The sequence below is a fragment of the Medicago sativa genome, chromosome 3 (genome assembly GCF_051527215.1).
Source record: "Medicago sativa cultivar Bolivia chromosome 3, Bolivia_mono, whole genome shotgun sequence".
NCBI classification, from domain to species: Eukaryota; Viridiplantae; Streptophyta; class Magnoliopsida; order Fabales; family Fabaceae; genus Medicago; species Medicago sativa.
In genome coordinates, this window is record NC_140751.1 from 76,673,283 (window position 1) to 76,689,796 (window position 16,514).

The 16,514-nt window shown below is 35.3% G+C and overlaps 1 protein-coding gene across 1 annotated transcript; it reads right to left on the minus strand.

The window, feature by feature from the left end:
- Positions 1-429: 429 nt before the first annotated feature.
- LOC146940351 (protein MICRORCHIDIA 6-like) lies at positions 430-14,941 on the minus strand. The gene is made up of 20 exons (XM_085754055.1): positions 14,773-14,941; positions 13,915-14,269; positions 13,612-13,686; positions 13,481-13,515; positions 11,592-11,670; positions 11,365-11,454; positions 11,205-11,280; positions 10,280-10,358; positions 8,189-8,317; positions 7,186-7,284; positions 7,003-7,104; positions 6,769-6,918; positions 6,476-6,565; positions 5,493-5,544; positions 4,875-4,986; positions 3,606-3,697; positions 3,315-3,424; positions 1,284-1,363; positions 1,068-1,110; positions 430-806 (listed from the first exon to the last, which is right to left on the minus strand). The coding sequence occupies exons 2-20, from the start codon at positions 14,258-14,260 to the stop codon at positions 714-716; spliced, it is 1,932 nt and encodes a 643-aa protein (XP_085610181.1). The 5' UTR covers positions 14,261-14,269; positions 14,773-14,941; the 3' UTR covers positions 430-713.
- Between the last annotated feature and the right edge of the window lie 1,573 nt (positions 14,942-16,514).

Sequence of the window (16,514 nt, forward strand, 5' to 3'; positions counted from 1 at the left end):
AATATAATTTAACGATCTTTATTACCGTCAATACGACCCTTGCGTTGGGTCGAAAGTCTAGTTATTGTTTACTTTTGTGAACTTACTCATAACCTACATAAAGTTTACTTACATGTAACATAAAGATGAGGTTGTAATGCGTCAAAAAACTTTATTTACATGTAACGAAATAATTGTAACGTTTTAAATATGATGAAAAGCTAGATCATATTTTCAAGTTAACTCAACCACATTAACCTTCTGGGACGTTTTCTTAATCCTTTTAGTACCATACAATTTTAAATTGATTCTAATTCAACAATAAAATTCAAAAAAGATGACTGAAAGCAATCCTTTTGTATAATTTGTTTAATGAATTTTGCATAAGTTTGAATATCGCGATACACAGACGTGCACACGAAAAAAGCAATTCAATAAAGAAACCAAAGAGACCAAAACAAAACTTAATTGCTCATAGGCCCTGATATTCCATAGTTTTACATGTACAGAAGGTGGTTAGTCTTAGCTATGCTAACATTTACTTGCACAGGATGCCTAAAAACTTGGGGGCAAAAGCACTACTGGGTTATACAAAGAGGGCAGGATCTCAGACCCTGTGATCCTTTAACGTGCCCGTAAAACTGGTTTGCCCCGGACTACAAAAGATTGAGCTATAGATACAACATTGCTTCTACAAATGAAAAAATTGATGAGAAAGAGTCACAGCTACACTACTACTCCTCTTTCACATCTAGTGAATGCAGTTCAGCTAAAAGCCGGTCATATTCATGCCGGGCTTCCTCTATTTTACTTCTTATCTCCGTCGCCTGCACAATCATAACCACTTCTCTTAGATCAGTGATACAAAATTTCAACAGTACAATTTATCGATGAAGGTTTGTGTATCTTCTTTTCTATGTCATTATTTTAGGGGTGGATAATTTGGAATAATTCATTTTAATGCAGAATCCGAAGAATTCCAGTACTCAATAAATCTTCGAATACAACTCAACCAACAGTACACTGTACAAAAGCTGTTCTCTATGAATTAGGCAACAGGAAAATCGAAGTAGTTAACCAAACATTACCTTTAAATTAAGTTCTTCCTCTCTCTTTTCAAATTCCAAACAACTGCAGGGAAAATAATACAAATAAGATATATAGCAATCATTTCTAATTCTAAACTGAGTCGGGTAAGTGTTCTAAAATCAAAAAAAGAAAATGAAACCAATCCAACTAGTAAAACAATAGTACTCTCTACAATCAAGAATTATCAGACTGGCATTAATTATAAATATACTCACTTCGCATGTAGTTTATTATTTTCTTGCATCAATGTTATAGTCTCTGGGTTAACGACCTGGTCTGCGGGAGTTGTGGTGATCTACATAAAATGCAAGGGTTAAGTGGCATTAAATATGTTACAGTGAACTAGATTGCAAGAATCAGAAGTACAAAGAAATCAAGTAAATTAAAATGGGCAGTTCTATAGAGTACTGAGGAAAACATTATCTACATCAAACAAAGACAGTAAATTGGAAAAGATGCAGTGTGTGTGTCAATAAAAGTACAACTTGGTACTATAAAGCTACAACTATGGTGTGGCCCAAGATAGGTCAGAGACACTGTGGGTCTATGTCTCTATGATAAATAGTCTTTCGTTGCACTTTCAATCCCGTTCGCCTGCCTTCTACTAATGTTTATCAATAGCGATAGCAGAATTGACTAGAAACTAAATGTCATGTTGAGTTGTCACATAAATCTGCTCTATCTCATTGTTATACAATGAAGAACTAAGGATTCATTTGGCTTGAGAAAACATTATCCGTTTACATTTTTAATTGGCAAAATTGCTCATGCAGTCTTTTAATCTGTTGCACGGACACTTCTGATTGAAGGCGTGTCCCGGTGTCCGACATGTATCGAGTCCGACACCGACACTTGTGATTAATTGAATTATGTCATTTTCTTAAAATTTTATCTGTGTTGACATGTCCGTGTCCAGTGTCTGTGTCCGTGCTTCATTTAACTTATTTAATTCTACCGGATTAATCTTTTTAAGTTTTTATTTTTACAACTAGGTCCTTTGAGTCTCTTAGTTTTGGTTTAACTCTACTTGAAAAAAGCTGCATGGCAATTACAGTGGTGATGTGTCTGTAACTAACAGTGTCATGTGGCAAGTCCAAGTAGACTTTCTACATTTTTAAATTGATTTTTTATTAATAATTAAAAACCCCAAATTAATTAGGGTCCTTTAAAGTTTAAACCCATTCAAATTTGAGGCCTCTTCAATCATCTTCACCATTCCCACCACGTGTAATTCAATACCACCCTGAACCTGGATCTTCTAATGGCCGCCTTTTCATGATTTTGTTGCTTGCCTGAATTCGGCAACCACAAGGATGTTGACCGTTTCAGCATTTAGTAATGATTTGACAGATGCAGCAATATTCACTCGGGGAATAGATAATGAATTAGGAATTTGCTTTTAAGTTACGACCCATTTCAGGTCGCATGTTCATAGTTAGTAGCAGTACATTCAGTACAAGGTACCCAACAAAACTCCAAGGTACCAAAGAATTTTCCTAAAATATATGAATTTTTATTTGCTTAATTGTACTTGCCACATAACCACCATAATGGCCGGATGGGCTTTTTTAAATGGAGTTAAACAAAATCTCAAAAGGACAGCACCGTGCATGTTATGATACATTGCTACATGCTTAATTGTGCTTGCCACATAACCACCATAATGGCCGGATGGGCTTTTTTAAATGGAGTTAAACAAAATCTCAAAAGGACAACACCGTGCATGTTATGATACATTGCCACATAACCACCATTAGAGAATAGAGACACATCGGCACCATAATAGCCAGATGGGCTTTATAAATGAAGTTAAACAAAATCTCAAAAAGAGGACAACGCCATGCATGTTATGATATATAAAGAATTTAGTTTGGGATAAATATATTTTAAGGACTAATCTGGTACAATTAAATAACATAAAAGGACCACAGAAATAATTTTGCCATATTTAATTACAAAATGGTCACATTGTTTCTTGTTTTCAAAGATTTGAATAGAAAACAAGTGATTCACCAAAAAAAAAATAGTCGTGGTTTAATGTACAAATCTTTGAAAACATGAAGCAAGTGAAAAACAATATGGCCGTTTTGTAATTAAAATTGAAAAGTAAATGACAATAGCAAACATTATTTAAATCATAGAGACTATAAAATGTTTAAGAACACATTTATATGAAAAATTTGCTTAAAATAATATGTACGAACAAAATCAAAATTCAAAATAGTGACCAAGAAACCAATACATACCTGTTTCTTCTGTTGACTAAAACCAGTACCAGTTACACATTCTTCACTTGCATGCTTTTTTCTATTCTGAAGGTCTATCAATTCATCTGTCTTCCTCTTATTATGATATTCTGAACAACAAAGAAGAAACATTAGTTTGATGAAATTGGATATGCTGGTGATGTCACAGAAGCAGTTAACTTGCTCGGATCTGCTTTGAGGGTTCATCTTGTTTTGTTCAGAATTCCAATATGCTATATTTCTATTGAAAACAGGAGAAACTTTTATTTTGTGAGAACGGTTATTCCATACCAAGTGATTTCTTCAATGGTGGATGTGATTGGGTAACTGGAGTTTGAGGCTTAGCTGCCGGACGATACCCAATAAGTCTACAATGAGTATCCCTGCAAAAGTTTAACTTGAACATGTCAGATATTAATGCTTAAAAATAATAAAATTATTTACTAGTAAAATTTCTTTATAAGTCCTTATAGTTTTATTAAATCTTTTACCAAGTCCTTATACTTTGGGGGCTCATTTAGTGACCATGGTATGATAGCAAGGATCGTTAATTAAAATAGTTAGATAAAAGTAGGACATGATATGAATTTTGATAAGCTTATCACATCCAATGTTTAATGTGCACCTGAAAATCCACCAAATATATGGCAGTAATAATAAAAGTAATGAGTACAACAGTGGTGGTGGTAATAAGAGAATAATACCACAGTAGAGGGTGTTGAATGATGGTGTGTCGAGTGAAAGCTTTTGGGAGAGGAGGCAATAGTGTGTCAGTGGCAGATGTTAGGGGTTTCAAGCAAACATAGGATGCCTAGAAGTGGCAGTGGAGGGTATCAGGAGACAATGACAGTGAAGGTGTCGGGAGACGGTTAAGCTGGTGGTGGAGGATGCTGGCAAGTAGGTGCCACCATGAAAGAAGGGAAAGAAAAGTAAGAGAGGAAAGTTAGGGCCGGTAAGGTTGAAAAAATGTGAAAAGACTATCAAATGCTAATCATTTCCAACCTAACACTCGCTTTAGGGTAAGATTTACATTAATGAGCACGATAGGATACCATTTCCTTAAGGAACGATGGATTACTTCTTATCTTTCTTATCCTGGACACCAAAACAACCCTGAAGGTTTTATGCAGAATTCTAATATTTTAAATTAAATTTTAAAAGCCCTATTAATGTTGATAATTTCTTAACGTAGCTGAGTTATCCCTTATACTTCATTCAAAATTCATATAAGTTCATATAAAGTCTAATAATGATGGTTGGAGATTAGGGACCCAATTAAAAATTATCAAAAGCATGAGGACACTATTAAAACTTTTAAACTAATTGAAAAATCAATATTTTAGAAGGACTTGTGTGAAAGTAGAGAATTAGTTTAAAAGTCCTTCTAGAAGGACACTATTAAAACTTTTAAACTAATTCAAAAAATACATGTGTATTGCTATTTAACAACTAATCCAAATCAAACACTAGCATGTTTCAAAAGTAGAGAATATGTGAGAGTCGGACAGGATATGGGAGCAGGACAAGCATAAATGAAGAATGCAAGTAAAAACACTTCACCAGTATTCCCATGTCATCGACTTCAATCGGGCTTCTAGCTTTTGAAACAGTGAAGTTTTCTCAAAATCTTGTTTATCATGAGTTGGCTCAACAAAATCCGCTTGCATGATACCTATCACAAGGTTAACATGGTTAGGATCCATAATTTACAGATTCAGTATATCTATAAGAGTTGTTATTTTGCCACAAAATGGGAGAACAAAATTCGACGACAATTTGGATGGTTAGTGCAGTTCAAATATATGGTTAACTACATTCGCAACTCATCAACCAACCACAAAACACAATCTTGAATGTCGTTAACATTAACCAAAATTTGCAGGCGTATATTTGAAAACCTGAAAATCATGCATATTTAAATATAATTTACAGTTATAATGGATATCATGCATACTTGAACACCTGAAATCATGGTTAATTACGTTCATTGCATGGCCAATGAATTGTTACACCTTGTTATATTCATTAACCATCCACTGAACGTAATTAACCACGTTTAAATTGTGTTAACCATCCAAATTGCTCTCGATTTTTGTTGTCAAATTTGGGTCAAAATATCATTTTTGTATCTATAAACGTCAACCAGAACTTGTCATTGCACAGTAACGAGTTACTCACCAACAACTCCTCTGCCTCTACTGTCTTGATATCTTACAACGTGCCAAAATGGCTGACATATTGAAAAGGAAAAGGCAGCAATAGCATTAGCGAGAGTGGAGGGAAAAAGGACACAATACATATGTTTACAGAGAGAAAGAAACTCAAGTAAATTGATAGTGCTAAATTTGAATTTTACTTGCCAAGTAATTAATACTTTATGAGCATTCAGAATTCGAAGCAACTTATAAATTATAATGTTTGTTTTAAAACTTCAACAAGAATATTGAAAAAGTGAATGGAAATAAATTCCATCACTTCTTGGGTGCCTGACTGCCTTCCGCTTTAAAAAGATGATTTTTATGGTGAAAGGTCTCTTCTTTGATCTATTATCAAACAAAATTGGGTTCGAGGCATTTCTTTTGTGCTCAATGCATGGCTTCTTTACAGGCATCTTCTCAATAAATATGCAGAGATAGAAAAGTAATTTTGTTTGAGTTACTTTTATGTCTTCCTGCTCATCGGGAGTTTTTGTGTTTCTGTCTCTTTATAACACTTATCTTCCAATAATATTTGATGTATCAAATCAAAAATAAATACAATATATTCTAACCACTGCCAGTCAACCATGCAAACCTTCCTATTATAGCCTTCCAACTAAAACCATCATCCGGTCATCATTAAAAAGTAAGGGCTCTTGAATTTAAGGGATGGGTTCTAATTTGCTCTACTTGTAGACGTTTCACTACAATTTATAATCAATTACCATTTCTTTTTCATGACATTTGATAACAATTTTGTTATAAGCAAAATGTCTCTTTGACAACAAATGTGTAGGTTAGTTTCTCAGAAAGTTCCAGGTGCAAGTTGCCAAAATGCAAAAGTGAACTATCTATTGGACTAAATTATGGGGAGGGGCGACCTAATACCTATATATGCCCAAATTCTAAAACTATTTATAGCCTATAACTACTAACGTTGGAATATTTAAGGGTGATAATTACCAGTATCAGCCGATGTTTGTGATATACATTGAAACCATGGATGTTGACATGAGGGGCTTCCTTAAGAAATCCAATTGTAACAAAAAGTTCCTACACGTTAATACAAATGATAATATTAATAATTTGAAGAAAAAAATGGGAGAACTATAGCTAGAATAAGACAATCGTTGCTTGACAGCACATGAAAACTGATCCTCTCAATTGATATATATATATATATATATATATATATATATATATATATATATATATATATATATACAATGAAAAACATTTCAAAAGTTTGAAATAACCTCTACAGCTCCACCACCACATTGTGGTGTATACTTGACAAATTCAACAAGTTTAAGATCGTCGGCAATGCTATGTGGCTTCACAGCTTGCCCTCTCAATATAATTTGGAAAGTTTGTGGTAACCGCAAGTACAATATGGAAAGGTACACCTGTGCAGCATGAGAAAATTAGACTCAATAAAATTCAACCTTCGAAACAGACACATAGGTACAATTTTAATAACTTAAGCATACACGTAATGAGTAGCGAAATCGATTAGCAATATGTTCCTCCTGGATTCGCTTCCATGCAGGTTTTTTACCGATCTTCTTGATATCCCAAGCAATACAAATATCCTGCATGAGAATAACTCTCCCCATGAGAAGGACAATTTCAACACAGAGCTAAAAGGAAAACTAGTAAAATAAAAATACAACCTTGGGATCTGTATCAAAATTTAACTCTGTAATCCCTTCATCATTGAGCCACAAATTGTAGACGATAACTTTAGTGCCGTGAGATCCCATGTTATCAAACTGCAAGAGCGATGAATATAGTGAGTCAAGACAGTCTGTAATAGTATAGACGAGTATCATAAATTTATATGCAATGTACTAATGTTATAAAGCTAGCTTCGAAAGTATAGTTGCTGGTTGAGCAACTGACTCTGCCACCTAAGTTTAACAGTCAGTGTTTGGAGAGTTTAAAGCACCCTCAAATGAGCCCTAAGGGCTGTATACTCCTTCATTCCTCAAGATCTTACAGATCCAAAGAATTTTCTCAATGCAATTCCTATTGTTCTACAGTCATTCTCTTTTGATTTCGCACGAAGAGTCTTGATGGTGCACGAGAAAATGGACTCAATAGATCTTGTTGAGAAGCTTTGCTCAAACTACAAAATTGGCAGAGAGGGAAGATGAATGGTCATCAGAGCTCCGCAATGACGTGATTGCCCAGTGTTCGACAACATAGGCCTCAACAGAACCCACAACAAAACAATTTTAACCGTCAGAATTCAACACCAGCCCTTACACAAACTCAAATTCCATGGCAGAACTTTAACAAAATCCACCATCCACCACCCATATGGCCACATCAACATCCATGTCAAACATTTGCCTCGTACATGACCATTTGTGCCTCGACAAAACCCAACACCCACTGCCTGTGTGATTAACTCAACTCCAGCAACAAATGGGTTTCCACACAATAAAACAATTATAATTTGACATTCTAGATCATAGAATCGCAGTAATAAGACAGGACAGGTTCAAGAAGGAACAAGAGTGAAAACTATCAAACCAAACAATAAATTCATGATGCTAAGCAGATATCGTCTACAGCAACAAAGAAAAAAAACTAGTATGATAATCATTAGTATTTTCCAAAGAGAGAGCCAATTAAATTATAAGGGGGTGGAAGAGGAACATAAAAACTGACTTGTTTCAGAAGATCTGCTTCTGATGAATATGGTGACCAGCGCAACAGCAATGATAAATTCGCCTTAAAATGTTCTTTTCCATTTAACATATCCAATGATCCAGTTGATGTATTAAACTCGTAATTCACCTGAAATTGACAAGATTGGTTTAATGATGTCAATTGAAACTACTATAATTTTCGGTATAGACAAATTTATCAGATGAAGAAATATACAAACAATGCATCAAATCATCATCTAAAATGCCCCTTTTAGTGTTCAGGCCTGTTAAATTCAACTTTCTATAGAAAGAATGAGAGTGGCAAGGATCAAACTATTGACTGCTTGGCCACAAAGGCTTTGATACCCTATCACGAAGCTAAACCAAGACATTCTAAAATACCAAGTTTCACGCATTCTATATTTAATAGTCATAATGATTGACGAGAGGAAAATATAGGAAAGTGGGCCCAGCAATATCTAGGATAACATTACTAAGCTGATAACATGTAAGTAACCAGAGAAATGCATGCGCACGCACATACATACTGCCAATCAAAAGAGGGTGAAAAACAAATCACACAATAGTTGTCTTCTATAATATATAGTCTGGGAGATACTACTATCAGTAATGGCAAATTGCATTTCAATGAGTGTTCAAGAAAGGAAAACCATAAAGAGAAAAAGGTTCCGGCTAAGAGAATAATCTCTAGCTCCTGACAATTTGGTCAACAATCAGAATATCCTGTACATTCTTTCTCCCTTCCTATATAACAACTTATTATCTCTCTGTTCCCTTCCCGTCCTACACGAACATTGGGCCTTACAAAATAGCCTTGAGCCTTCAATTGTAGACTTGTAACACATGTTGTTCATCCAACGGCTCATTGATGGTAGAAATCGGATGTTTGTCAGGTATAATTACCTTGTTTAATGCCCAATAGCCCAAACACATCCTCCAAGTCCCATCCTTCTTTTCGACACGAGAGAAAGGGCGGGTACTATCTAATTTTGCCCTCTGCCAGCAACCTTCCCTCTTGTTTCTCAATCTCATTGTTATGGTGATGCGCATATCGACAGGGTCAGACACTTATTGAGTTGTAAAGTGATGGCACGATCATGGCATCTGTGCGGTGAAATAGATGAATGCTTACTAAGGATGTACTCAAGCGCTTTTTCTTCAAAAACTAAGTATATCCTTGCTGTACTATTCTTGGCAGGTGTTCCTCTCCATTTTCAGTTTGTTTTTATCTTGAACCTAGTAAATACCCTTTGAGTCTAACCATATTCCCGTTCTTCATTCAACCCATAGTAGTTCTACCCATGGTCTCCAACCATTCAACTCTCGAACAATATCAACTCCTCTCAAGTCTAAGATAAAAGCATCCACTAGGACCACTACCACAATGTGCCTCCCAATTCCTAATTTTTATCTCTACTACTGGACAGACAACTCTGAATAACACCTATTGCCAGTTCACAAGCTAACTCCATGAGTCTTCATGTCAGCAACCGCCAGTCCCAAAGACACCATTAACTCTCGAGCTATGAAGTTATGTCTAGCTCCACTGTCGACCAAAAGTAAGATTGGGTAGCCTTCATCAAGCCTTCAAACTTAATGGTCTTTGAGCAAGAGAATTCTGCGGGTTTACTGTTCTATAGTCTAACAATTGACAAAACAACCCACTCCTCCTCCTCCTCATTTACATTTACTTCTACCATCACGTCTTTGGGGTGTTTCCTCACCATCGTGAATATAGATACACAAATGTTCAATGCAACATTAACTATTGTTGTCAATAATACCCTTAACTATTTATTGCAAAGAGGGAAATATGCGCAATAAGATAATAAAGTCAAAGGCATCATAGGAAAAACACAATTAATTGCAAAAGAAATACCCATCAAATTTATTGATTTCATTGTCTTGTGTAAAATCACACTTAAAAAGAAACAGAGGTGTAATATATATATATATATATATATCAGTTCAGGTCGTTCAACTAGTGACTCACTAGTCCAGCCACCAACCTAGTCAATGACAGTCTGGATTTGGTGAGATTGATTTGAATCAAAACCTAAGTAGTAATAAAATGAGAAATACCACTTACCATTGGTACTACTATTCTGTCAAGTTGTGTTTGCGTCAAAAATGTATATGACAGAAGTCCGATGCTTTGAGTCAAAATCCTGATCAAGGTATAAACAGTAAGATAAGAGAAACAAAATAGCAATTTTACTTTTCACACATGAATTCACATATTGCTGTCTATTTAAAAAGCCTTTCGTGCCTTACTGTCATGTGAACAAGTGAAGTGACAGTCGAAAGAGAGCAAGAGAAAGAAGACTCACGGTTGTTATAATAAAAGTATATAGAATAAATTGGCATTAGGCTATAGCCTTATGCTACAGAAGGGTAGATTCCCAATAGTAGAGAGCAGATTGTTTCTCTTGAATTTTGAGTTGGGCCTAACTCAACCCTACGAATCTATCTTATAAGATAAGGACTACCCACCACTTATAAACACATACCCAGGTCATATCGCACCCAATGTGGGACTTCTCAACAGTTTTAATGTTATAAAACACCTTATTAAATCATCGCATTTCTCTAAAGGTTATGGACAGAAAAGAGAGAAATAAATTTTTGAGTCTTCTCAATTTTTTCCAATCAGGAAGTCGGTGAAAAAAATTTAAAAATAGCTGAACTGGATGGGTGCGTCAAATATGCATGGACCTCTAAAAAATGGTCCAAAGGTTGACTCTTTTTTAGTAAATCTTAATAAAATATTATATCTCTTCCCTGGTAAGGGTCCGCCTTTGGACCCTTTTTCAAAGGACTGTATTAGTAGAAAACCCAAATTGGACATATATAATATATAAATAAATACATCTGAGTAAGCATTTCCTTCAGGATGCAAATAATTAATAAAAATTGATCTTTCTTGGAGATGTAGCAATGATTGTCTTTGCCAATACAGCAGGAAGCATATAGCCTTGACCAACATATCATTATATTCACTTTTTGACACATACCCGTTATTCAGATGGCGACTGAAGACTATAGCATCTGCACCAAGCCTCATACTACTGGTCTTGAAGCCATTTCCATCTAGAACATCAAATAAAAAATAATATATGAAAGGGATTTAAGAGAATAACAAAATTATTGCAGAAAGGATGTCACGCTCCATACACTGCCCAATAGAAAGCTTTGAATTTTTATCTGAAAATCCAAAACTCATGCAGCGTCGCATTGCTTCCGGATCCATGCCACCACCATCATCTGATTGTCAAATGCCAGTACCAAATCAAAACAATTAGAATGATCATACTCAGTGCAAGCATATTCCTTCACAACGTAGGAACTCAACCAAAATGACTACCAACTACCTATATCAAAGAGTTCCAGAACCAACATACCTTGAATCAACAATGCCGGACTTCCATCTCTTGGATTTGAAGTTTTATCTACACTGACAAAGGTAGCCCCATTTTGGATCTATCCTAAGAACAAATGTCAACCATGAAATATAAGATACGAAGAAAAATAAATAAAGGTGGTAGAATGTGAAATGATGGCTTGTAACATTGAAAAACATAAACGAGTGACAACAATAGACATTAAGGTTTTACAACAACATATGCAATGAAAATTAAAAAATACTTTAATAAACAAAAACCAGAAAGCTACTAAGGCAGAAGCAAAAACAGAAATGCCGACATCTATAAAAGATTCTGGCACAGGAAAATGCCAGTACCACAAAGCAATAGACAATACTATTAGTTTGCAATAGCCCAGTCGGTGTGTTACAAATGAAAAAATATGGCAGAAGGCTTCTAACTGTAACAGAAATGTCCACAAGTCTTAGTTCAACCGGCAAAATGTTGAAATTGTTAGGCCGGACGCCATGACCGGGGTTCGAACCCCGTCACCTCCACTTGTGTGTGTGAGTTTATAATGGCTTTGTCATTTCGTCTATCTACCGGAAAAAGAAAAAAAGAAATGTTGCAATAGAAAATGCTGAGTAAGCATCTAGACTAACAGCCTGTGTAGCTAACTGACCTTGAGTCAATTAGATCCTTCTGGTATAAATAACAGAGCACACTTCAGAGTTAACAATTTATTCATTCAATACATATAATATTGAGAATAGACTTTCCCTTATTTTCTACCTCACTTTATCTCGTGAATTCTCTGCCATTTTCGGTTTCTATTAGAGCTAATATAACAATAGTTCAAACCCACTTGGGTTGCCCTAGTGTTGTTGGCCTGGGACCTTGGACTTGGAGTGTGCTCCTCTCAAGGTCTCAGGTTTGATTCCCTCCAGAGCCAATTTCGGTGGGCTAGTACATATAGAGCTTTGCTATGGCTTTAAATGGGTGGGATTGGACCCATCGGATTAGTCGGTCCTTGGGCCGATACTGAGCAACAACAACAACCAAGCCTTATCCTACTTAGTGGGGTCAGCTACATGGATCAAATTATGCCATAATGTTCTATCATAAACAGTATTCTGTTCCACCTCATTAATCTCCAAGTCGTTGCTAATAGTTTCTCTTATAGTTTTTCTAGGTCTTTTTGTGCCTCTAGGGATTTATTCTTAATACAGAATCTATACGATGGTTTCTGCCCTTTCGGACAATTCAAGGTCGGCCCTGCCCATAAGGACAATTCAAGGTTGGCCCTGCCCTCATAGACCCCTTCCTCAACCCGAGACACTGGCTCATTCAAAAGTACTTCCCCGAATCACTGGGTCTTGTCAGACCCTACCTACATGATGACAAAAATACTCCACCGGATCATAGACCCTGACATATAATTCTCTCCCCTCGTTTGCTTAAGCTACTCCATCGAGCACATCATCCTCGACATGAGCCAGATTCATCACAAATTCACAATTCAATCATTCACAATATGCATTTTATAATTATTCAATAAATATTGTAGCTTCTCAAGTCATCAAATGCATAATTCGTTAAAAAAAATCACCAATTTGAGGTATTCAACAAGTAATCTGATCACGTATATTCATATAGAGAAATACAAAATCATTCACACAACACTCCATATTTCAAAATCGGTATACACAAGCAATCACATTTTTCCATCATGATAATCTCAAGGTTATACATAAATGGTACATAGAGCAACAGACACATTATATACACATTCACAATAGTTCAAATATCACACATTCGTCAATTAAATCAAACAACAGCGTGTCTAATCCATATTTTTATCTCACAGTTACCAGACAGACTTTCATATATATACATATAATAATAGTTTAACCAACAGGAATAATCACCTCATCAACAGCATTATCAAGAAGCTCTGCTATGGCTGCAAACAGAAACAAACAAACATAAATAATCACAAAGATAGACAATTAAAGTAGTCATAAAGAAGTCTATATAGCTGATTAGAATAAGAACATACCACCAAATGCCCACTTGTGGGAAGTTGCATTTGAGTGAAGGAACATGGGGTGTACATGTAGATAGTTTTTCCCATCTGCAACCCAAAAAGAATAAGAAATGCATAAGAAATCTGGAATGGACAAAACTCAGTGTAATGTACCTACAGGCAAAATTCTTAGGATATCTGAAAACTAAAATCCTACGCAAAAGTCAGATGGAAAGAAAAAATTGTTAACAAAAGATTGTGCAATGAAGTTACAACCATAGAACCAAATAGTAAGTTCTATCAATTTCACATACACATGAACATATGTATGTATACCTTTAACTGCAATTTGAGAAGCATGTCCATCGTCATAGCTTCCAGCTTTCCAAAACTGCCTCGAAAGCGGAGCAGCGCAAAGGGGTGATGCATAAGAGATACCAGTATCATCAATTGGCGACGGCCCCTGCTCCAACACACTGGAATTACTATGACCTGTACTTGGAACACTGCCACTAAAATTTTCCTCAACGTCTTTCCCCGTCGCGCGACTTTGAGATTTCTCACACTTGGCTATTCGCCTGTGTTGTTTCACAACACCTGGCTCCAATTTAACAGGTACAAGATCACGAACCTTTTCACTTTCATCGTCACTGGATAAATCAATAACCTCTACACTCCCCATAATTTATCCCTATAAACAAAATAAACCATAAAAAAACAGATTAACATAAATTATCCAAAAAGAGCAAACAAATTCAATCAATCTATGCAGCACCGACACTTCTGGTAGAAAGCGTGTCTGACACCGACACTAACGCGTTAAATTAATCTATTTGTTCAAAATTTGATCAGACGTGTCAGTGTCGTGTTTGGTATCTGTGTCGGTACTCAAAGAATTCAACAACAAGATATGAAATATGAACATGCAGGTTAGTTAAGTTAGTCAAACTACATTGGTAATTTAACATATAAAGTTGAAAACATAAAAGAAAAGCAATGAATGAATTTCCTAATTTATATAATTGGAAAAAAAATTTAAAAAATAGAAAGAAAAAAGAACGGCGAGTGTGAAAAGGAAACATGCAGCGCATGATTAGAGAGTGAATGTGGAAGGAAAAAATAATGAAACGAATTGAAGCGAGTTAGAGAGTTAGGGTTTGGAAGAAAATGCAGAGGAAAATTGTAGAAACTTACGGGAGAGAAATAATTGAAAGTAGTTGTTTGTTGGAGAAGAGATTGGAGGGAGATTGTGTTCGCGAGTGACGGATGTAGATGCAGACACTCTCAACTTTCACTTTTTCTTTCACCGGAGAGAACACAAGCCAGAGAGAGAGAGAGAGAGAGAGAGAGAGAGAGGTTGTTTATTAGTTTGGTAAACAAATAAACAAATATACTTTTCACAACTGTAATTCTGTCACTTCCCTAAACTCGTACTGTACTTCTTCTCTCCTACTTGGGTTAAAAAAAAAAAAAGAAGGAAATATATGTATAAGATTTGAATATTAATTATTGTCAACAAAAAGATTTTAAATTTTAATTAAACGATTCTAGTCAAAAATATGATATTAGGTCTTCTGAATGAGTGTATTCGATTCTGTATTTTATTTCAAAATTATAATTATAGTAGGCATTAGGTTTGGTTTTGTTTTTTGTGAGATAACCTAACCATTAAAAGGATCAAGATCAATAGCAAATAAACTCACAACCAAGGACTACATAAATAGATAGTAACCATTAAAAGGGTTAAAATCAAAAGCACACTAAACTCATAGACTACATAAGTACCCCCAAAAAAAAGACTACATAAGTAAAAAATTCATAGAAAATATATATTCATATGTTTACCTCTTGAAGTTTTGAGGAGACAGATCGTCAACACCACAACCACGGGATGTCTTGATTCAATTCAGAGACGAGACAGTTGTCTTTGAATAGCGTCAAAACTAATTGATGACTACAACAAAGGAGGTACGACAAAAAGAAATTACAAGTTAGATTGAAGGAGGCAATATATAGTGTTTCTCTCTATCTTTTGTTACCCTGGTGGGCTTTCTACACCGCAAGCCCATTCCTTTCAATTAATTAAAATATTTAGTTGAATATTTAATTTTTGATTTAAATATTTTATTGTGTGATCTATATATTTTTTTTACCAAAAAAGAATTTTATTAATGGTTCCAGTTAGAGTTACGATTCATATTAAGAAGATCAGACTCGTTCTCAATCCAAACATGGTTTGGATCACCTAAAACATATTGGGTCATGTCACGGGTCAATCTATTATTCTCCCTACTAGTCCAACTAAACATATGTCTAACAAGGAACCTTTCATATCCTTTCTACCTAGAATAATGTCTCCTCTGTTTGGTTCAACGGAGGGGAGAGGAGGGAGAGAAGGTGAGGGATTTTGATGGATGGGAGAGAAAGGGAGGGAAAAGATATTTTAATTAAATATATGTTTAGTTCAAAAGAGCGGAGGGAATGAGTTTTAATTTTATTTTATTTTTTTGACAAAGGGGATGAGTTTTAATTAAAAATGTGTTTGACTCACAAGGGGAATGAAGGATTTTAAAATTAATTTATTGTGTTGCCCTTGAACTTAATTAAATATATGAACGATATAAATAGGCTTCCGAAACAGAAACGATGTATGAGGCAGTGATAACAATAAGGATAATAAAGTGACGAAACAAAAACGATGTAATCAATAACAACACGATGTAGACGATGAGATAATGGATTACTGATAGTTCACGTTGGAGGAGGTCTGAAGCAGCAGTTTTTTTTTTTAATCAGCAAAATTTTATTAAAACCAGATATCTACACAAGACGAACAGAGACCGGTGTTACAGAAAATACAAACTAAGGCGCCGTATAAAGGCGGAACACCCGAAAATAAACACACAACAAAGACACCCCTGCGATCAACGCCCATA